The sequence below is a fragment of the Haliotis rubra genome, unplaced genomic scaffold, assembly GCF_003918875.1.
Source record: "Haliotis rubra isolate DU_JTF1 unplaced genomic scaffold, ASM391887v1 Scf640, whole genome shotgun sequence".
In the NCBI taxonomy this organism is placed as follows: domain Eukaryota; kingdom Metazoa; phylum Mollusca; class Gastropoda; order Lepetellida; family Haliotidae; genus Haliotis; species Haliotis rubra.
The window spans coordinates 530384-555013 of NW_025767347.1; the positions used below are offsets into that span (position 1 = coordinate 530384).

The window sequence follows — 24630 nt, forward strand, 5'->3', positions numbered from 1 at the left end:
ACTGGCCTCTGACCACGTGACCTCTGCCCCCACTTCAATATCAGCACCTGTCAATCATTTCAATAAGCGTGCAGATCGCTCAGATGATCACTAACGACCTGTGACTGTCATTCTCTTTCTTGTCGCTACGTCGTGTGGATGTGTGCTTGTCTCAGAGAAAGTTTAATTGTTTTTAACATGGGTAGATCGAATCGTAATGTTTCTAAGAAGTGCAAACATTGTGACAATTGTAACAGTAACTTCTCGGCGGCAGATCCACATGCTTTATGTGTAGATTGTTGAGGTCGTTTTGATTGGTCTCACCGTTGCACTTTTTGTGCTGACCTCGACGATGATGCTTTCTCTGAATATCACCGGGTAGCTTGTAGATGCATATCAGATAGGGACCGTTGTAAAACATCTGAGGGTCCGTCTGCGTCTAAACGTCCTAAGACAAAACGCTGTAAGAAAACTGCGGTTCAACGTTCGAAGTCCCTGTCTCCCAATGAGGATTTCCTAGATGAGGCGTCTGATTCTTACCTCAGTTGTGCCCTTCCACCCCCAGTCATGCCCATCCAGACTTCCCCAGTAGGTGGAAGACTTGGGATTTATGCTCCCAATTGGACCATCTTGGACGACCCTTACGTTCTCTCCACTTTGTCCAAGGAGTTTCAGCTTCCGATCATCGGCAATATTCCTCTGACTTTACTTCCGGATCATAGAACGTATCCCGCTCAGCAAACGGCTGTTCTACGATCCACGATAAACACCTTACTCCAGAAACCTGCGATCGAATCCCTGGGCCCTGCCCCGGTCTACCCGGGATTCTACTTTCCAATCTTTCTGGTTCCCAAGAAGGATTTGGACAAGTTAAGACTAATATTTTCTTCAACGAGATGTTTCTGCAGCCTCCGCCCCATTTTCGCATGGTGTCAGTGGCCCTCCTCAAGACCATTATCAAACTGGTAGACTACATGGTCAGCCTCGACCTACAGGATGCGTACCTCCACATCCCGGTCTTCCCGGCCCATCGCAAGTTCCTTCGGTTTGTCTTCGAGGGCACCCACTATCTGTGGCATGTCCTCCCGTTTGGAATTTCTTCAGCCCCATGGCTGTTTACACGGGTGACGAAGCCTATCAGCAGTTTCCTCCATCACAAGAGGATATTTTAGAAGCTTACATCGATGACTGCATTTAGGCACAGACCGATCATGCCCTTCTGCTTCATCACATGCAGTTCGCGATGCAGCTTCTTCACCAATTAGGCTGGTTAGTCAATCTGCAGAAGTCGAAACTAGTCCCTACTCGCTGTCTTCAATTCATTGAAGCGGTGTTCGACAGAGGTCAACAAACTGTTTGTCCCGAGGAATTGTTTCTGCAAGGTACATTGATTGGTTCCCCTTGCATTTGCACAACCCAGGACACTTCGTCAGTGCCCCTTGACGTCAGCTGAGGCATTGACGCTCAGCTGAACTGCAACTTGACTCTCAGTTTTCAACTGGCGACATCAGAGTGGGCGATCAGCTTGCCTTGATCACTCTGCCTCCGGAGCTCCATCCCCATCTCCTGTGGTAGATGGAAGAGCTGAACGTTTGCGGTGGAGTTTGCTTAGGGCCGTTCGTTCCCCCTATATGTGGATGCATCTCTACACAGGTGGGGGGCTTACCTTCTCGATCAGCAAGTGGCAGGGCAGTGGTCTCTGGCAGATCACGCCTGCCACATCAACGTTCTGGAGTTCAGGGCGGTGATTCTTTCAATCATTCACTGACACGATGTCCTACGAGCAACTTCCCTCATGGTCAGATCGAACAACGCAGCAGTTGTGTGGCACATCAACAGGATGGGGTCAACGGGGTCTCCTCAACTCCTGCAGTGAACACAACAGTTCTTCGACCTGGCGGACTCTCTCAACATCTCTGTGCGAGCCAACCATATTCCAGGGCTGAAGAATGTCATCGCGGAGTCTCTGTCCCAGCCAAGTCGTCCCTCCCCAACAGAGTGGAAATTACATCCACAGGAGTTCCAGACCTTCTGCCTTCCTGCGACAGTGGATCTATTCGCCACCCAGTTCAACCATCAGCTGCCTCTGTTTTTGAGAAATCAGATACTGTGTTCACTTCACACTACCTGCGAGATCTCTGGGTTACAGATGTGGAAGGTCTACATCAATTCGGCCCCTTGGTCCTCGCACAGCAATTGTCATCGGCCCGTGTTCGCAGATGACGCAATCCTTCTTTGGTTGGTTTTGCTCTGTACATAATAAAAGATATCGATGTAATCCATGTCTTGGTACTTTTTTCATTTGGGCTTAGATCATTCTCACCTAAGGCGTGTCTGCACTGTTATAGCTATGACTGGATAGACTGTGAGGCCAGTCTTGTTCTACCTGCAGAGATCGTCGACACTCCACTTACTGACCTCTACTCTTTGAGCAATTACGTCAGTGAAGTGTTGATTTCCGATTACCTACATGGTTTTCGCAGCGTTCTGCTCCTAAGTCCTTTCTCACCTTTGGTAAGTTAGGGGGATTGGTACTGCATTTTAAACTGGTTGAGCAACCGGGCTATTCCCTCTTTCACCGCCTTCTAGCGTATGTCTGTGGGGGGTAGTTTTGAAGCAGCGACTGGCCAGATTAAGGTCTTCTACTTTACCAAACTGCGTCCTTTTGCTTGTCAAAAGTTGCGGCTTAAAACCACATTAATTCAGGAGCGCCCAGCGTAGTTTTTGTGCTGTGTAAGCCAAGGGGGTATCTGAAGAAACCCATCACAAGTTTTGAGTTTGAATATCGGGAGTTGGTGCTTTCTCCTGGCCTCCTTGTGTTATGCGTCTTCACAGTTGTCGTATTGATAGGGTAATCTGCGGCCCTCCTGCCAACCATGGCATTATGCATACCGTGAGATAGAATAAGTTTAAAAATTTGAAAATTTTAACTATAAATTGTATATTTATATACTTATCCTATCTCATGCGATGCATACCCACCCAACCTGCCCCACATCACAGATTACTGGAAGCTCCAAGACGAGAATTACAGGCACAGGTCATCACGTGATCATCTGAGCGATCTGCGTGCTTTAGCGGCTTATTGAGATGATTTACAGATGCTGATATCGGAGTTGGGGCAGAGGTCAGGTGTCCAGTAAGATTTGGTTCAACTTAGCCTACAGCACGTTTCCACACATGACCGTAGAAGAAGAGGAGAGGTGCATACCGTGAGATAGGATAAGTATATAAATATACAATTTATAGTTAAAAATTTTCAAGATGAATCAGAGGTACAGATAAGCTCTGCTGCGTAAATTACGCAAATATTTATGTGAAAACAAAATTCCTATTAAGTCTATTGCGTACAAGCATGCTTGAATTTTGTAAATACACAGTGACTTTGATCTTACATGCGTACACACAAAAATGTAATTCGGAGCAAGCAGACCCATGTGCTACAGATGAAGGTTATTGAGGATAGATACAATAACTGAGGTATATTGAGAGGTTCTATTTCAGCACATGAACTTGGCAATGGTAAAATACCCTATTTGGTTTGAGTGAGGTGGGTACAATTTATTTGGTTACTCAAAGGAAAATTAGGATACCCAATTGAGATGAACACAAGCGAGTACATAACTCAATGACCAAAAAAGTTATCTGTAGCTCTGATGAATTCTGATGGGATGAGAAACCTTAATTATTTGCGGGCAGGTAGGTTTTGTTCAGGGCTGGCAAGTTTTTACATCTAACAAGCCCTGCGGTCTGGCTGAATTTTTTGGGAGTTTTATACCCTGGATTAAATGATTAAAATATGGATTAAATTGTACTGCAAAACATTATTAAACATATTTAGAGTTAACTTACACCATGGGGGACTAACTGTGGCATGCAATGCATCATCCTCGATAATCTCCAGGGTATACGTTACGATCACTCTCCACTATACCCTGGATGCATCAACGGCTTGGTCCGATAGTTTATTACCTCCCATTGCTGGAATTTTATCCAAGCAGGTGTCTACGCAGGGAAGTTGAGCAAACCAATCACAACTCACTTTCGCTTCTTAAATTATCTAACCGTTTAAACTTTGCACCACAATTGATGCACAGGTACTCTGAAAGAAGTAGGAGTTCTTTCACATATTTTTTTAAAGTTTCAGATTTGTCAATTTGTCTGTATTATTTCCCCAAAAATCTAAATGGCACTGCAAACAAACTAGCTTTGTTGACACTGGCAAGCTCTGATGTAACGGTGGCAGCTCGGATGTAACGAATGCAGAGCCAGCAAAGGGAGGTAATAAAATTATTGGGGTATAGTGCATCCAGGGTATAGTGGAGAGTGATCATAATGTATACCCTGGAGATTATCGAGGATGGCAAAGCCTTTAAAAACCAAACTTTTTTTAAAGAAAAATATTGCTGCTGCGATCACAAACCGAAACCTGAAAGAAGCTGCTCCCGGTGCAATGTGACACAAAAGCTTGCGCAGTGCATACGGCTAAAATATCAAATACGAAGAGACTTGTCACAGAACAGTGTATATATGTCAGTGTCAATCTTTCAGCCAGCCTGGCCAGACATACAACAACTCTGTCAACCTGCAGCAGGCTACACAGATGAGCCTAGTAGACCAAGTCGGTAAGTCATATATATATGACAATGGTGTATAGTAGTTGTACCAAGCACAGGCCCTCTTGTCTTTGCGAGTATTAAGGATTAAAAACATATTGTTTTTGAGATGACCCCGACTCAAATACTTCACAGAACAATACATCATGTCATGATTTATTGTACTGTGAAGCATTCCGAGTCAGGGATCATCTCAATTTTTTAAATCTTTAATCCTCACAAGGACGTGAGGGCCTGTGGTACCAAGGGGAAACTGTGAAGATCCATGTTAGAACTGGTCTTCAGCAACCCGTGCTTGTCAAAGGGATCGGGTAGTCAGACACAGGCCATCGTATCCCAATTGCGTAGATCGATGCTCATGTTGTTGATCACTGGATTGTCTGGTCCAGACTTGATATATTACACCTCGTCATACTCTGAACACTTGGTGCTTTACTCACAACTTCAATCACTGGTTTGTTTAGTCCATTATTATAGGCCTTTCTCATACAGCTGAAATTTATCTATATAACAAACACATTGTGGTTGTAAGTGGCCTAGTGGTTAAAGCGCCAGCCATCTCGGTTGTGATCCTTTTGTTGATTCCCTCATCTCGGTCCTGTTGGAATAATGCTTAAAGCAGTGTAAAAGTTCATTCACTCACACGATAGATAGGGCCATTCCAAATAAAACAATACCAATGGTGAGTTTGGTCTTACGTTGACCAAAGGCAGACAAGCATGCAGTACTGGGGATCTGTTCTTGGCAGAATCCCACAGGCAAACACACGTGAAATCCTGGACGCATGTACAAGGTCTGACATCTGATTCCCAAAACAGAGAATAAGGCTCTGGGGACTTAATTTCCCCCTGTATCCTGACATGGTGATAAACATGGGATCCTGGGGATTTGTTGTGTTCAGGATGCTAGAGCTGGACAAGCATGGGGTAGATGGGACCTATTCTGGTCCTGGGGATTTGTTGTGTTCAGGATGCTAGAGCTGGACAAGCATGGGGTAGATGGGACCTATTCTGCTTCTGGGGATTAGTTGTGTTTAGGATCCTAGAGCTGGACAAGCATGGGGTAGATTGGACTTATTCTGCTCTTGGGGATTTGTTGTGTTCAGGATCCTAGAGCTTGACAAGCATGGGGTAGATGGGACCTATTCTGCTCCTGGGGATTTGTTGTGTTCAGGATCCTAGAGCTTGACAAGCATGGGGTAGATGGGACCTATTCTACTACTGGGGATTTGTTGTGTTTAGGATGCTAGAGCTGGACAAGTATGGGGTAGATGGGACCTATTCTGCTTCTGGGGATTTCTTGTGTTTAGGATGCTAGAGCTGGACAAGCATGGGGTAGATGGGACCTATTCTGCTACTGGGGATTTGTTGTGTTCAGGATCCTAGAGCTTGACAAGCATGGGGTAGCTGGGACCTATTCTACTACTGGGGATTTGTTGTGTTTAGGATGCTAGAGCTGGACAAGCATGTGGTAGATGGGACCTATTCTGCTACTGGGGATTTGTTGTGTTTAGGATGCTAGAGCTGGACAAGCATGGGGTAGATGGGACCTATTCTGCTACTGGGGATTTGTTGTGTTCAGGATCCTAGAGCTGGACAAGCATGGGGTAGATGGGACCTATTCTGCTCCTGGGGATTTGTTGTGTTCAGGATCCTAGAGCTGGACAAGTATGGGGTAGATGTGGCCTATTCTGCTTCTGGGGATTTGTTGTGTTCAGGATGCTAGAGCTTGACAAGCATGGGGTAGATGGGACCTATTCTGCTACTGGGGATTTGTTGTGTTTAGGATGCTAGAGCTGGACAAGCATGTGGTAGATGGGACCTATTCTGCTACTGGGATTTGTTGTGTTCAGGATAGAGCTGGACAAGCATGTGGTAGATGGGACCTATTCTGCTACTGGGGATTTGTTGTGTTCAGGATCCTAGAGCTGGACAAGCATGTTTCTGGGGATAGATGGGACCATATTCTGCTACTGGGGATTTGTTGTGTTCAGGATCCTAGAGCTGGACAAGCATGTGGTAGATGGGACCCTATTCTGCTACTGGGGATTTGTTGTGTTCAGGATGCTAGAGCTGGACAAGTATGGGGTAGATGTGGCCTATTCTGCTTCTGGGGATTTGTTGTGTTCAGGATGCTAGAGCTTGACAAGCATGTGGTAGATGGGACCTATTCTGCTACTGGGGATTTCTTGTGTTTAGGATGCTAGAGCTTGACAAGCATGGGGTAGATGGGACCTATTCTGCTACTGGGGATTTGTTGTGTTCAGGATCCTAGAGCTGGACAAGTATGGGGTAGATGTGGCCTATTCTGCTTCTGGGTATTTGTTGTGTTCAGGATGCTAGAGCTGGACAAGCATGTGGTAGATGGGACCCTATTTCTGCTACTGGGGAGATTTGTTGTGTTCAGGATGCTAGAGCTGGACAAGTATGGGGTAGATGTGGCCTATTCTGCTTCTGGTTTAGGATTTGTTGTGTTCAGGATGCTAGAGCTTGACAAGCATGTGGTAGATGGGACCTGCTACTGGGGATTTCTTGTGTTTAGGATGCTAGAGCTTGACAAGCATGGGGTAGATGGGACCTATTCTGCTACTGGGGATTTGTTGTGTTCAGGATCCTAGAGCTGGACAAGTATGGGGTAGATGTGGCCTATTCTGCTTCTGGGGATTTGTTGTGTTCAGGATGCTAGAGCTTGACAAGCATGTGGTAGATGAGACCTATTCTGCTACTGGGGATTTGTTGTGTTCAGGATCCTAGAGCTGGATGGGGTAGATGTGGCCTATTCTGCTTCTGGGGATTTGTTGTGTTCAGGATGCTAGAGCTTGACAAGCATGGGGTAGATGGGACCTATTCTGCTACTGGGGATTTGTTGTGTTCAGGATCCTAGAGCTGGACAAGTATGGGGTAGATGTGGCCCTATTCTGCTTCTGGGGATTTGTTGTGTTCAGGATGCTAGAGCTTGACAAGCATGTGGTAGATGGGACCTATTCTGCTACTGGGGATTTCTTGTGTTTTAGGATTAGAGCTTGACAAGCATTGTGTTATTCTGCTAGGATGCTGTGTTCAGGATGCTATAGAGCTTGACAAGCATGGGGTAGATGGGACCTATTCTGCTACTGGAGATTTGTTGTGTTCAGGATGCTAGAGCTGGACAAGCATGGGGTAGATGGAACCTATTCTGCTACTGGGGATTTCTTGTGTTCAGGATGCTAGAGCTTGACAAGCATGTGGTAGATGGGACCTATTCTGCTATGGGGTAGATCCTAGAGCTGGACCTATTCTGCTTCTGGGTATTTGTTGTGTTCAGGATGCTAGAGCTTGACAAGCATGTGGTAGATGAGACCTATTCTGCTACTGGGGATTTGTTGTGTTCAGGATCCTAGAGCTGGACAAGTATGGGGTAGATGTGGCCTATTCTGCTTCTGGGGATTTGTTGTGTTCAGGATGCTAGAGCTTGACAAGCATGGGGTAGATGGGACCTATTCTGCTACTGGGGATTTGTTGTGTTCAGGATCCTAGAGCTGGACAAGTATGGGCTAGATGTGGCCTATTCTGCTTCTGGGGATTTGTTGTGTTCAGGATGCTAGAGCTTGACAAGCATGTGGTAGATGGGACCTATTCTGCTACTGGGGATTTCTTGTGTTTAGGATGCTAGAGCTTGACAAGCATGTGGTAGATGGGACCTATTCTGCTACTGGGGATTTGTTGTGTTCAGGATGCTAGAGCTTGACAAGCATGGGGTAGATGGGACCTATTCTGCTACTGGAGATTTGTTGTGTTCAGGATGCTAGAGCTGGACAAGCATGGGGTAGATGGAACCTATTCTGCTACTGGGGATTTCTTGTGTTCAGGATGCTAGAGCTTGACAAGCATGTGGTAGATGGGACCTATTCTGCTACTGGGGATTTGTTGTGTTCAGGATGCTAGAGCTGGACAAGCATGTGGTAGATGGGACCTATTCTGCTACTGGGGATTTGTTGTGTTCAGGATGCTAGAGCTGGACAAGCATGGGGTAGATGGGACCTATTCTGCTACTGGGGATTTGTTGTGTTCAGGATGCTAGAGCTGGACAAGCATGGGGTAGATTGGACCTATTCTGCTACTGGGGATTTCTTGTGTTCAGGATGCTAGAGCTTGACAAGCATGTGGTAGATGGGACCTATTCTGCTACTGGGGATTTGTTGTGTTCAGGATGCTAGAGCTTGACAAGCATGTTGTAGATGGGACCTATTCTGCTACTGGGGATTTGTTGTGTTCAGGATGCTAGAGCTGGACAAGCATGGGGTAGATTGGACCTATTCTGCTACTGGGGATTTCTTGTGTTCAGGATGCTAGAGCTGGACAAGCATGTGGTAGATGGGACCTATTCTGCTCCTGGATTCCCACAGGGAGATCAGCATGAGTCTAGGTATTGAGGACTGTGGCGTAGCTTAGTGGTGAAAATGGTCGCTCATCACGCTCAGTGTGTGAAGCCCATTTCTGGTATCACCTGCAATATTGTTGGAATATTGCTAGAAGGGGCGTAAAACCCAACTCACTCATTCACTAGACCTCAAATGTGTGACTCATGCTTGTCCAGCCAGAATAGGTTCCCAGTACCGCATCTAATAAGGACAGTTTTGAAATATGAGGGGCGTTGGGGTAGCCTAGTGGTTAAAGCGTTCGCTCGTCATGCTGAAGGGTTCGATTCCCCACATGGGTACAATTTGTGAAGCCCATTTCTGTGATATTGCTTGAATATTGCTAAAAACGGCGTAAAACCATACTCAGTCAGTCAGTTTGAAATATGACAGATCATGAGACATAAGTTGATTTATAAGATCCCAAAACAAGCACCGGTCTAGTGTACAACATTACTGTTACCTTCAGCACGAGAGCTGATGGGGAGAACGGTACAGTCACAGAATCAGTATGTGCCTCAGCCCCAGCCCCCAGCAGCCCCAGCCCCAGCAGTGGATGGACGAAGAGGACATGGAGGTGGAGACTCGTCTCGTCACTATACACGCCACTCAACTGACTGAGGATGGGGACATAAAAAAGTACCGGTCCCCTAAGTCGGCAACTTTCAATGGCATTAAAAGTAAGTGAAGTGATTTTTGGTCAAAGCAATGGTAACTTCTTTCACTGTAGGGATGAGAATTTTCCGCGGAATTTCACGGATTTGTCAAGTTTGATTGCACTGGGGTCATTTGATCTGGCATGGGGACCTATGGCTCCTAACACCCCGGCCTCATTTTTCTCTTTTTACACCATTCTCATCCCTGTCACTTCCTTGATAACCTGCGAAGGTCCGGGTTAGAATTGATCTTCAGTAACCCATGCTTGTCGTAAGAGGCGACTAATGGGATCGGGTGGTCAGACTCGCTGACGTGCTTAACACATGTCATCGGTTCCCAAGTGCGCAGATCGATGCTCATGCTGTTGATCACTGGATTGTCTGGTACAGACTTGATTATTTACAGACCGCCGCCATATAGCTGGTATATTTCTGAGTGCGGCATAAAACTAAACTCACTCACTCACTCACTTCCTTGATAACAGTGTTAGAACCCACACCGAAGCGTCGCTCTCACTGTAATAAACAAGTTGTTCATCCATATATTATTATCCTTCCAATCAATGGTATTTTCCCCTCATCGTGTTATCACTGTGTGGACTGGTGCTTGTACTTACTTGGTCCTCTACTAATGAAATAATTGGTAAATGGATGCCATAATTCACCAGCCTTGGGTCTAGACTCCAATAAATTCTTTTGACTTTGACTTTGACTCTGTGTATCTATCAGTGTGTGTGTGAAGGTGATGGTGGTGATTTAAAACAAATTATAATGTGGACAAAAGAATAATTGGTTTTATTGAAATAACCCTCATCCGCTACTCAAAGGTTGCCCACAAAGATGCCTCTTCTTTGTACTCAGTGGTGCCAGAATCCATGCTGTTAAAGGATGATGTCCGAGTTAATCAGGATTTTGCCAAGAAACACGGTGTATCTTATTTATTTTCGAGTTCAATATCTGACACTTCTCTGGCAAAATGGGTCACTTAAGCCTTTTTCTTAGGTTTTGGTGGGTGGGTGGGTTTGATGGACAAGACTTGATTCTGTTTAAAAGTTTTTTTATTTGGCCATAAAAAGGCTTGGATAAAATTCTTTTTAAAAGCCTTAGATTTGACCTCCATGGTCATTTAAGTATATTTCAGTTATATTTTCTCATATGCTGTTTCTATAAATTTATCAATATAAAATACTTGAAAACCCATCTTATACTAGAATTTGGCATAATTTGACACACAACATTGAAAAGCTGTGCCGTCACATCCTTTAGGTATTGACATATAGATATATGTCTCAGTTTACGTTGTTCCTTGAGTCTGAACTGAACTTCTTATGATGTTGATCACATGCAGAGGTACCGATAAGCTGCATATCTGCGTAAATTACGCAAATATTTATGTGAAAACTCAATTTCTATTCAGTCTGGTGCGTACAAGTACGCTTGAATTTTTGTAAATACTCAATAAATGTGATCTTAAATGCATACACAGAAAAATGTCAAATCTTAGCTTGCGTACCGGTGGATAGATAAAATAACTGAAGTATACTGAGAGGTTCTATTTCAGGACATGAACTTGGCAACTTGCAGACTTTCTTATTGTTTCTCATATTACAGATCAAATATAAATAACAAAAAATAACTTTTAAACTTCACTATATTTTCAAATTTAATGGAAACCGGGCAAAATACCCAATTGAGTTTGAGTGAGGTGAGTACAATTTATTTGGTTACTCAAAGAAATAGTAAGATACCCAATTGAGATGAACACAAGTGAGTACATAACTAAATGACCCAAAAGTTATCTGTAGCTCTGCACATGACTGTTTGGTCCTCACATGATTATTTTAATCTGTTTCCACTAGTTACTATAGTTCCTATTTAATTTCCACTACTACTACTACTTTACTGCATCTAAAGTACTGTCAGAAATAGGAAAAAAACTATTTTTTCACATTTAAATCTACAATTTATGTAATTAATATGTGAAAGTGTTAAACAATAGATGAGACATATTCAACACACATGAAAAAGCATCAGATATCTTTGAGATGACCCATTGTGCCTGTAGGCAACACATGCGTTTTATGCCAGGTGAGTTGACGGTCCATCATCTTACCAGACTGAGTGACCTAATTGCCATCTATAGTCTGATCTATTGTTTTCAGCAGCTATTCATATTTTTTGCAAGTTTTCCCCAATTTTACGAGTAAACATGCTTTTCTGTATATCCTATTCCACATCCCACTGAACGTCCAATTAGGCTGATGTGGGTTCTTTCAACATATTTTATTTACAGTTATGTGATTTTTTTTTCTATTTCCGACCGTACTTTACTACTTCTACTACTACCACAACTGCAAAAATTGCAAAATTGCTGAGGCACCCTTAAGCAATACTCACTCACTCACTCACTCACAACTACAACCACTACCACTGCTGCTGCTATTACAAATATGACTACCACTACCTCTACTACACCAACTATTACCTCCACCACCTCCTACCCGTGAAGATCCGGGTTAGAATTGATCTTTAGTAACCCATGCTTGTCATAAGATTACTTGGTTGACACATGTCATAGTATCCCAATTGTATAGATCAATGCTCATGTTGTTGATCATTGGATTGTCTGGTCCACACTCAGTTATTTACAGAGTGTGGTGTAAAACTAAACTCACTCACTCCACCACTTCCACTACCCCTGCTTCTACTACTACTACTACTACCCCTACCACTTCCATAACCCTGCTTCTACTACTACTACCCCCACCACTTCCACCAGCCCTGCTTCTACGACTACTATTACTACTACTACCCCCACCACTTCCATAACCGCTGCTTCTACGACTACTACCCCCACCACTTCCACTACCCCTGCTTCTACGACTCACTGTTACTACTACTTTACTACTACCCCCACCACTCCATTACCCCCTGCTTCTACTACTCACTACTACTCCACCCCCTACCACTTCCACTACTCCCCACCACTTCTACTACCCCTCACTCTCACTACTACTACAACTACTACCCCCCACCACTTCCACTACCCCTGCTTCTAATGACTACTACTACTACTACCACCCCCACCACTTCCACCACCCCTGCCTCTACTACTACCACTACTACTACTACTACTACTACCATCCCCAATAATCAATTCCATAACCCCTTCTCTGCTTCTACTACTACTACTACCCCCACCACCTCCATTTCCACCCCTGTTTCTCTACTGACTTACTACTACTACTACCCCACCACTCCACTCACCCCTGCTTCTTCTAATGACTCACTACTACTACTACCACTACCCCCACCACTCTCCACTACCCCTGCTTCTACTGACTCCCCCATCACTACTACTACTCACCACCCCCACCACTTCCCACCACCCCTGCTTCACGACCTCTTACTACTACTCACTACTACCTACCACCCCCACCACTTCCACTCACCCCTGCTTCTACCACTACTACTACTACTACACTACCACTACTACTACTACTACTACTACCACCCCAACCACCTCCCACTCACCCCCTGGCTTCTACTCACTACACTACTACTACTACTACTACTACTTACTACTACCCCACCACTTCCCACTCACCCGCTTCTACTGCTACTACTACTACACTACTACCACCCCACCACTTCCATAACCCCTTCTTCTACTGACTACTTCTACTTCACTACTACCACCATCCCTCTGGCGCACTCCCACCATCCCTGTTTCTCACTTCACCTACTACTACTACTACTACTTCACCATCCCCACCACCTTCCACTCACCCCTGCTTCTAATGACTGCTAGTACTACTCACACACCCCACCACTCCCACCACCCACCCTTTGTTTCCCTTACTACTTTATTTCACTTCACTACTTCACTACATTTCCCACCACCATCCACCTCCACTCACCCCTGCTTCTAATGACTGCTACCTTCTACTACTACTACCACCATCCCCACCATATCTCCACCACCCCTGTTTCTAATGACTGCTAGTACTACTACTCACCCACTTCCATCACCTACTACCAACACCTACTACCCCTTGCACCATCCCTGCTTCTCCTCACATCCAATCCTGCGCATACTTCACTACTCTCACTTCTTACTCCACCACCACCACCCCCACCCTACCCAATCTTCTACTACTACTACCATCCCCATCCACTTCCATCCACCCTTGCTTTCTACTACCACTACCATCCCCACCACTACTACTGTCACTCACCACTACCACTCACTCACCATCCCCACCACTTCCACTCACCCCCTGCTTACTACTAGCCCACTACCACCTCACCCTTTACTTCACTACTACTTCACTACTCACTACCCCTCTGCTTTCTGCACGACTGACCATTACTACTTACTTTCACCACCACCCCCCACCCACTCCACTCCCCCTGTTTCCCCACTACACTTCCCCCACCACCCACTTACCCCTGCTTCTAATAGGGACTATCATACTCACTTACTACTTCACTACCTACTCCTGCTTTGACTACTTCACCCATCCCACTACTTGTTACTTTCATCACTGACCACTACTTTACTTCACCTGCACTCCACGTTCCATCCCTACTTCTACTACATTTACTACTACTACCACCCCCACTTACCATCCACTACCCCCTGCTTCTACGACACATCACTTCACTTACTTCACTACTACCCCGAACCACTCCACCCCCACCTGCTTCTACTCTGCACTACTACTACTACTACTACTACCACCCCCACCACTTCCACTCACACCCTGCTTCTACCGACTACTACTACTACTACTACCACCCCCACCCACTTCCATAACCCCTGCTTCTACTGACTCACTTCTACTACTACTCACCATCCCCACCACTTCCACTCCACCACTGTTTCTACTGCTACTACTACTACTACTACTACCATCCCCACCACCTCCACTCACCGCTACCCCTGCTTCTAACTGACTGCTAGTACTACTACCACTACTAATTCACCACTTCCACTCACCCTCCTGCTTCTACTTACTACTTCACTACTACTTCACTACCCCACCACTTCCACTCACCCCTGCTTCACGACTGCTACTACTACTTCACTACTACTACCATCCCCACCACTTCCACTTCACCCCTGCTTCTAATGACTACTTCAGTACTACTACTAACCCCACCTTCACTTCCACTCACCCTTCCTTCCCACTACTACTACTACTACTACTACTCACCCCCACCACTTCCACCACCCCTACTTCTACTACTCACTTCCCTACTACTACTACTACCACCCCACCACTTCCACTCCCCCTGCTTCTAATGACTGCTAGTTACCTACTACTACCCCCACTGCTTCCATAACCCCTGCTTCTACCATCACTCACTACTACTACTACCCCCACCACTTCCACTCACCCCTGTTTCTACGACTACTACTACTACTACTACTACCCCAGCCACTTCCACTACCCCTACTTCTAATGACTAAGTAGTACCACTGGTCCACTACACCCACCAGTTCCACTCACCCCTGCTTCTACTTACTACTTCATTACTCACTACTACTCACCCCCACCACTCCACTCCCCTGCTTCACGTGACTACTCACTACTACTACTACTACCCCCACCACCTCCACACTCACCCCTGTTTCCCCTCCCCTGCTACCACTACTACTACTACCATCCCTACCACTTCCATAACCCCTGCTTCTAATGATTACTACTTACTACTACTACCATCCCCACCAACACTCCACCCCCTGTTTCCCTACTGCTACTACTACTACTACTCACCATCCCCACCCACTTCCACCACCCCTGCTTCTCACTGCACTCACTACCATTCACTACCACTACCACTTCACCCTTCACCACTTCCACCACCCCTGTTTCACTGACTACTTACTACTACTACTACTACTCACCATCCCCACCCACCTCCACCCCCCCAGTTTCTAATGACTGCTAGTACTACTCCATTACCACCACCACACACACTTCCACCTCACCCCTGTTTCTACTACTACTCACTACCCACTCCCCTTGTTCTTCTACTCACTGCTAGTACTACTGCATTACTACCACTACACCAACACCCTCCACTCACCCCTGCTTCTACTACTACTACTCACTACTCACTACTCAATCCAACACCCTCCACTCACCCCCTGCTTCTACTTCACTTCTACTACTACTACTACTACCCCACCACTTCCACTCACCCCTGCTTCTACGACTACTACTACTACTACTACCATCCCCACCACTTCCACTCCCCCTGTTTCTACGACTGCTAGTACTACTATTACCACCACTCACCAACACCACTCCACTACCCCTGCTTCTACTACTACTACTACTGCTACTACTACCATCCCCACCACTTCCACAACCCCCTGCTTCTACTGACTACTACTACTACTACTACCACCCCCCACACCACTCCACTCCCTGTTTCTACTCCACTGCTAGTACTACTATTACTACCACTCCCCACCAACACTTCCACTACACCCCTGCTTCTACTCACTACTACTACTACCCCCACCACTTCCACTCAGCCGCTTCTACTGCTGCCACACTCACTACTACTTCACTACCCCCATCACTTCCACCTAATTCTGCTTCTACTCTACTACTGGTACTACTACTACTACCCCCACCACTTCCACTACCCATGCTTCTACTACTACTACTACTACTACTACCATCCCCACCACTTCCACTCCCCCTATTTCTACGACTGCTAGTACTACTATTACTACCACTACCAACACTTCCACTCCCCCTGCTTCTACGACTACTAGTACTACTGTTACTACCACTACCAACACTTCCACTACCCCTGCTTCTACTACTACTACTACTATTACCGTCCCCACCACTTCCACTGCCCCTGCTTCTACGACTGCTAGTACTACTACTATACTCCTACTACCACTGCTACAAGTAGAACTACTACTACTACTGCTACTACTACTGCTGCTGCTACTACTACTACTGCTACTACTACTGCTGCTACTACTACTACTGCCACTTCTACTACTACTAGTGCTACTACTTGTACTACTGCTGCTACTAGTTACTACCACGAACACTTCCACTACCCCAGCAGCTACTACTACTTCTACTACTACCTTTAAACACAAGTTTAAACACTGCACAATAATGTGTGTACTTTTCAATGTTAAACAGGGATGACTGAGATCTATTACCGCCATCTGGCTGAGGAAAGATTCTGTGAGCGGCGGGCATGTCAAAAGGCGTATGAGATGCTCATTGAGAACAATATCGTCATCATCACTGGTGCATGCGGCGATGGCAAGACAACTCTCGGGTGCTACCTTCTCAAAAAAGTGTCCGAGGAATTAGACATTGATGCAGTGAGAATAAATTCCCCAAAAGACTGGAATAGAGTCTTGGAATTTGATCACCAACATGATGAGAAATTAGCTGTTATGCTGGACGATTGTTTCGGGAGCCTTGGCATGGCTGATTACATGTTCCAAGAATGGCATCAAAATGTACAATATATGTCAAGTTTCCTGGAATCCAAGAAGATTTATCTCATTCTGACCTCCAAGAAGCACCTGTACTCACAAGGGGCCAGCCGAGTTACTTACAATCAGATGTTTCTCAAGAAATATGTTCTGGATCTGACAATGGATGACTTTAAGCTCAATTGGTCTGAGAAGAAGGAGATCCTGCAGAAACATCTTGCCTGTTATAACCTGGACGAGGACATCGCCACCAACCTCCCGGAAGACTGCCCGGGACATTGGCTTCTGTGTCCTTGTCCATCAGTTCTGTATTGTGGAAGATTTTCAAAAATGGGGATTGCGCTTTTTCATGAATCCAATTATTTGGTATTCCTGTGATCTGGAGTCCATATCATCTACCGAGAAAGAGGTTTGGGGCGTTTTGGTCCTCCTGCTTCTGGGCGACGGGATTATAAGACCAGTGGATTACTACGCTTTCCGTGATGAAAAACCGAAATATGAAGAGGCCAAGAAACATCTAAAATACACGTCTCTCCGCGACGGCTTCTGTCCATCAACGCTGGTTCATCTGTGCGAACACATCGACACTGTGTATGTGAAATGGGACAAGAAGGAGAAAGGCTACCGCTTCATTGATCATTACATGGAAGAGGCAGCGATGATGTGTTTCGGGAAGTGGCATATTCGAGAAGTCTTGAAGCGATGCAGCCTTAGCTTTCTGTGTGAGTATATGGTGACGAATCGGTATGAGGCAGAACGCCCCGAGAAGGATATCCTCATACAGCTTTCTGCACCATACTTCCCATACCTCACTGAACGACTCTTGAAGGAAATCCTTGCCGGGAATATTGAGCAGATAGTCTCTCACAGAGTATTTCTTGACGATTCATACAGTGAGTTTCTTGTGAAGCATCTTAAAGAGAAGGATGAGCTTGTAAACGTTCTCAAAGCAAGAGACAAAAAATGTCAGAAAGGTATCGTGTATCTGTGTACGATGTACGGGCGGGAAACATTGATCCAAGAGATTGTGAAATCAGAGGTCTTTCCCAAGCTGACTTCTAAGCAGTGGGCCAAAGATGAGAAACTGCAGGCTGTTAAACTTGCCACAGAGTTTCGGATTTCTTCTTTACAAAACATGCTGAATCAGTTGTGAGGAAGGCTGTAATGATTGCACTGAGAGATTTATCTGGAGTTTGGATTCCAATACTAGTGCCAAATCTACAGCAAATGTCAGAACATTCCAAAATAGGAATTCGAAATTCCTGTTAATGTTACCATAGTTACAGCTAAAATTATGGTTTTACAAACGCTCCAAAATAGGAATTACGTCATGTGTTTTACCAATTTAGGAAAGGCTTTAAGGCTCTGTGTTTAAATTTCTGCAGTGAACACAGTATTAAATCATTGTGTTCAAATATCTCTGAAGTGATTGAAGAAAAAACATGAAGAAAATATTTTTTCTCAAATGGCCTGATAAGGTCTCATACATTTTTAGAATCTACAATCTATAAAATTCCTGAGGGTTGTTATAATCATTGATAACACTTAAACAGTGTTGATAAGCGTAGACAATATTTGAATTTTAGTTATGAAAGAATACAATTAGGCCTGGAGCCGGATTCACTAAACTTCTTAGAATTTTCTTAAGCCTTAAGAATTCTTAAGTCTGGTAAGAATTCCTAGTTTCCATAGCAACCTATCTAAAACTAAGATTTTTGCTTAAGCAATATTCATCAAACTTCTTAGTGCTTAAGATTTTTTCTTAACTTAAGAATCCTCCATAGGTTACTTTAGCACTAAGAATTTTCTTAGCATAAATTTGTATCCCATAATCCCATGCGTTTCTCACTAAGAAAATTCTAAGAATTTTAAAATATCTCAGCTAAGATTTATGCTTAGTGGCTTGGTGGATTGCTACTTAAGATAAATTCTCAGCTAAGAATTCTTAAGGAAACTTAAGCATAAATCTAAGAAAATTCTTAGAAGTTTAGTGAATCCGGACCCTGATCTTATGTGGTTTTCTAAAGCTTTGTATAGTTTGAGAAGGGCGAGTGTATATATTGCCAGTGATTGGCCCTGAAATGAAGCAAAACTTGTTGGTTTATGACAGGAGACAAATACATACAAAATACCTTGCAATGACAGTGTATCAAATTATCTTCATCATGAAGTGTACTCATGAAGATCCGAACTAGAAATGGTCTTCAGCAACCCATGCTTGTCGTCAGAGGCGAATAACAGGATCAGGTAGTCAGACTCGCTGACTTGGCTGACACATGTCATCGTATCCCAAATGAGTAGATCGATGCTCATGGTGTTGATCACTGGATTGTCTGGTCCAGATTCCATTATTTACAGACCGCCGCCATATGGCTGCAATATTGCTGAGTGTGGCGTTCAACAACAAATTAATCATTGCAAAGTTAACTTTTCCATCACAGCAATATAGCTAGGAGTTATTTCCCCTTGAAGGTAGGTTCCACATTTGACCAATCTCATATTAATTCAACTGCTTATTTTTTTCTTTGTTTCTATCAGGCCTGTAATGATCTACTGTGGCTTGTAAAGGGTATAAATAGCTGTTATATGTAATGTCTGATAATCTGTACAAACCCTGTACAGTAAGCATACTGTATTACATTGTTTATTTTGTACTGTACAGTATTCACAGTATTAAGTATTTCAGTGACTGCTAACACCTTCCAGACAAATCAGTGATCATTATCTGTTTATGACAGTGTATATTTAAGAAATACACTTCGCTCTACCACCATGTATAGTGTAATAAAACACACTTTTGCCCTGAACTATTATAGTTAAAGCACGAGGACGCTTGCGTCGTAAAACATAAACGTAATGTTTCCACCAGTGATGTAAGCTCTGTGAAGCAACTGCAAACCAAGAAACTGGATGCAACGGTGTAGTTTAGTGTAGGAGGGCGCATCGGGGGCGATGACAACTGACATGCATCGTGACGTCGCTTACATTGTGACGTAATGTAAAATGGTTCAATTACGAGGGGGCACACTAGAATGGCGCAGTGACGGGATAACATCATTCAATTGTTACGTCATCACAAAACTATACCTTTATTGTCTGATAATGTATTGTTTTTTCGATTGTTCTAACCGCTAGGCATCTTAGAATGCAGATTATTTTGTGTGGAAATGGGTACAAATAACTGCAAACTAACTATATCCATCCAGGAAGCTACCATATCATCCGGGTGGTCAGGCTCGGCCCGGTGACTTGATTGACACGTCATTGGTTTCCAATTGCGCAGATTGATGCTCATGCTGTTGATCACTGGATTGTCTCGATTATTTACAGACCACCGCCATATAGCTGGAATATTGCTGAGTGTGGCATAAAACTAAACTCACACACTCCCAGATATTTGTTGTCTCTTTGTCTATTAGGGCTGGGACGATACACTATGTCATGATAGAATACGTATCGCAATATTTTACCTGCGATACGATATACGTATCTCAAGGTATTTGTGTATAACAATAACACTATTGTAATAAACAAACAAGTAACTCTATCATCATTGAGTATTTTTCTGTAAATAAGTACTTTAACATGTTAAGATAATACTGTTTTGAAAAAAGTTGTGTATTGTTTTGTATGGATACGCCAGTCGACAATACAATAGCTGTATCAAATTTTAATGTATCATGATGTATCGGTGCATCGTCCCAGCCCTATTGTATATTACCTATCAGTACTACTTACACCTAGCTTCTATTTTTTTACCAACCAGTGCCTGTTACCCACTGACGTCCATTGTTATTTGTTCACCTTTGTTATTTCATCACCCTTGTTGTTTCACAAATACATACATTGCTATCAGCTTTCTAGTTTTCTTTCACCTGCTTAACGAGTGAGGATATACTCTGAAATGTCATGTTCCTCACATCACAGACATCGATAAATTACCACTGTATTTTACTTTTAAATGTCATTCAAAGACTTCAGTAACTGTTGTTGGAAATATTACAGTTCATTATCATTAAACAATGTTTGCTCACTTGTCCTACATCTCCCCAAAAAAGTTTCAACTCATTGTGTAGAGTTTTGATAATTGCCCCTTTGTAACATTCTATGGCATTTTACAATGGAGAGTGATTATGGCTTTAAGTTCATGATACATTGATATACAAATGTACATCTATTGTTATTGATGTGCAACATCTGTGAGAGCACCTGTTATATTTTACAAACCTGACCCGTGAAGATCCTCATTGGAATTGGTCTTCAGTAACCCATGCATGTTGTAAGGGGCGACTAAGGGGTTTGGGTGGTCAGACTTGCTGACTTGGTTGGCACATCACTGTATCCCTGTTGCATAGTTTGATGCTCATGCTGTAGATCACTGGATTGTCAGGTCCAGACTCGATTATTTACAGACCACCACCATATAGCTGAAATATTGCTGAGTGTGTTGTTAAACAACAACCAACCAACACATTAACAATCTATTGTTGCAGGTTTGGGCCAGGGGTGGAAATAACTTTAAAACTGATAGTGTACCCCGGTACTGGGGCACACGTAAGGTCACTTGCCCTGATAATTTTTCCACTATATCGACCGTTTTTCTTGCTGACTTTTTAAATAAACAACATAATTAACATTGGAAAGTCAACTGGACACGGTACAGTGTGATATACAAATTTGCTTGCCCGACAGAAAAAAGTTGGTCAATGGGTTATTTCCACCCCTGTGGGCTCTCTGAAACTGGGCCATGCAGACAAATAATAACCCTTTATGTTATCATTATTGGTAAGACTACTATAAAGACACATCTCCCTCTAAGAATAAGGATGGAGGATTTCATGTTTGCAAATCCATGTGCAGTAAGTGTTCACTTCATTTCATAAACTGCATGATCAATATTCACCTGTACCTGGGAATCAGCGTCTGAGCCCTAACATTCCCATGAAATCACCCCCAAAACTTAGATTACAAAATTGCCCAGAGATACACGATTGTTGTTATATAAGGGACCGTTCATAATTTATGGCAAGGGGGTTGACAATGATTTTAAGGGGGGACCACTCATTTTGTTCTGGTGGGGGGTCAGCAATTTTGTACATTAAAATATTAGAAAAATGTTTACAGAATATGGGGAGGGGGGGGGGGTCATTGATTTTGTACGACATGCAGAGTGGGTGGGGGTCACTTACTTTGTAAATAAATATTTGGGGTCAGTCACATTGTACATGCTGCTCCATAAAAATCATCATCACCCCCCTAACCATAAATTATGAACGGTCCCTAGGCGTGTATGAGTTTGGAAAAAATCCACACCTGGTATGATGTCACTGGAAGAAAATCAATTTAAGTTAAAATGATATTAAAATGAAATTAAAAGCAAGTTTCAATCAGTTCTGATATTATTTTGTAACATGTATGAAATATAGCTGAGCTCAATGCGAATGAAATTTTTAATAAATCAATCACTGATATTGCCTTCTTTTGTGTTTGTGAAAATTTCTATGGAATGACGTATCATGACTGAAGATGAAGTCGACCCGTGAAGATCCGGGTTAGAATTGATATTAGTAACCTATGCTTGTTGTAAGAGGCGACTAACGCGATCGGGTGCTCAGGCTCGCTGACTTGGTTGACACGTCATCGGTTCCCAATTGCATAGATCGATGCTCATGCTGTCGATCACTGGATTGTCTGGTCTAGACTCGATTATTAACAGACAGACGTCATATTGCTGAGTGCTGCATTAAACATCAAACTAACCAACGAAGATTGTCATAATACCTGTGTTCTCAGTGAGGGAGTGGTTACTTTATGCCAGGCACCGATAAACCAGTTAAATCAGCAAGGTTTTACATCATTTGAAGCAATATCCCAGCGATATCGCAGTGGGGCTACACTAGACAAGCCACTAATTAATGTTATGAGCAATGTCCCATGCCATCAATTAAGGATACTTGATCACCAACACTGACTACATGATTCCTTTACTCACAAAACGTCAGTTTCCAGGACAACAAATATTAACAGGAATTCCTACTGATGCGGGACCAGACAAACCAGTGGTGGATAGCATGAGCAAAGAATCACATCATCTCCTGGGTCACTGGAGAGTCGCAAAAAGTTTGAGTAAGAGTTACTCCCCATCAATCTATCCTGGTTGTTAGATGAACTGACCCGTGAAGATCCGGGGTAGAATAGGTCTTCAGCAACCCATGTGCTTGCCATAAAAGGCGACTATCAGGATCGGGTGGTCAGTTTCACTGACTTGGTTGACACATGTCATCGGTTCCCAATTGCGCAGATCGATGCTCATGCTGTTGATCACTGGATTGACTGGTCCAGACTCGATATTTACAGACCGCCGCCATATAGCTGGAATATTGCTGAGTGCAGCGTAAAACTAAACTCACTCACTCACTGTTAGATGAACTGGTCAAATGATTGGCTCAGTGACTTGGTTGATTGACGGCATGGATCCTTGTTCTTGACATCAGTCACTGGATTTACTGGCCCAAACTCTATTATTTACAGGCAGAAATATAGCTGGAATATTTATATATTTTTTTTTTTTTCATATTTGCAATTTTACAGTTCCGTTTGTCATTGACAACAGTATACATACATACAATTTAACATACATGAGGTACATAAAATACAGTGACCTTTTACAATGTACAGACAATGAGGTAAAGTTACATAAATCAACTTTTCAATATAGTATGTAAAGATGACCAGAATGTAACAAATATATTGTTTTCACCAGAATTTAATTAATATATGTTGCAATGTCATAGATTTTTCCTTATCCTGGCTCATGCTTAATTGCTTGTCTTCTTCCTCTTGCGAACATAGTGGAACACTTGTATCTCCTTATTGAAGCTCCCTTCAATAAAACGTACGTAAAATCACTAATCACTACTCAGCAAGAGTTATCCCTCCTTCCTGTTTTGGCGGGAACTGGCGCCACTGTTCCCCCACATGCTTCACTCTCTCCTTCTTCGCCCAGTGAGCAGGTTGTGAGAGCGCCTGTGTCTCCTTACGGCACTATATCCTTTCAATACTTAGTTTAGTTACTTCTATTAGTTTATTATAGAGGTTTAGCTAGTATCCTTCATCAATATGATTTGATATTTTATCGTATTTAGCACTGTTTATTCTCGGTGTAGTCCGTGTTTGTTCAGTAGTTTACGTTCATGAAAATCTGTTCCAAATGTAAGTTACGTTTTTTCTGCTGCTGACCTTCACCTAATATGCCCTAGCTCCACGGTACCATGTTCTTTCAGCTCACGCTGCAATTATTGCAAGCATTTATCTACTTGTGCATTTAATAAATACCTTCTTTGCGTCCTGAGGCGTGCCGCAGATAGGTCGAGAAGGGTTGATCCAGTCATGGATAATTCAGCTGAGTCCCTCGCCAGTCAACTGCTGTCTGACGACCCCCTCCCGTCTGGTGTTCCGCCGGAGTTTCCCTCGGGGGAGAGGTGTGAGACGAAG

At 43.7% G+C, this 24630-nt stretch overlaps 1 protein-coding gene across 1 annotated transcript; it reads left to right on the forward strand.

Moving 5' to 3' along the window:
* The first annotated feature begins 4523 nt into the window (after nt 1-4523).
* LOC124256857 lies at nt 4524-18570 on the forward strand. Its single transcript, XM_046690827.1, has 3 exons — nt 4524-4604; nt 9461-9671; nt 16832-18570. Exons 2-3 carry the CDS (start codon nt 9503-9505, stop codon nt 17512-17514), a joined length of 852 nt encoding a protein of 283 aa, XP_046546783.1. The 5' UTR covers nt 4524-4604; nt 9461-9502; the 3' UTR covers nt 17515-18570.
* The last annotated feature ends 6060 nt before the right edge of the window (nt 18571-24630 follow it).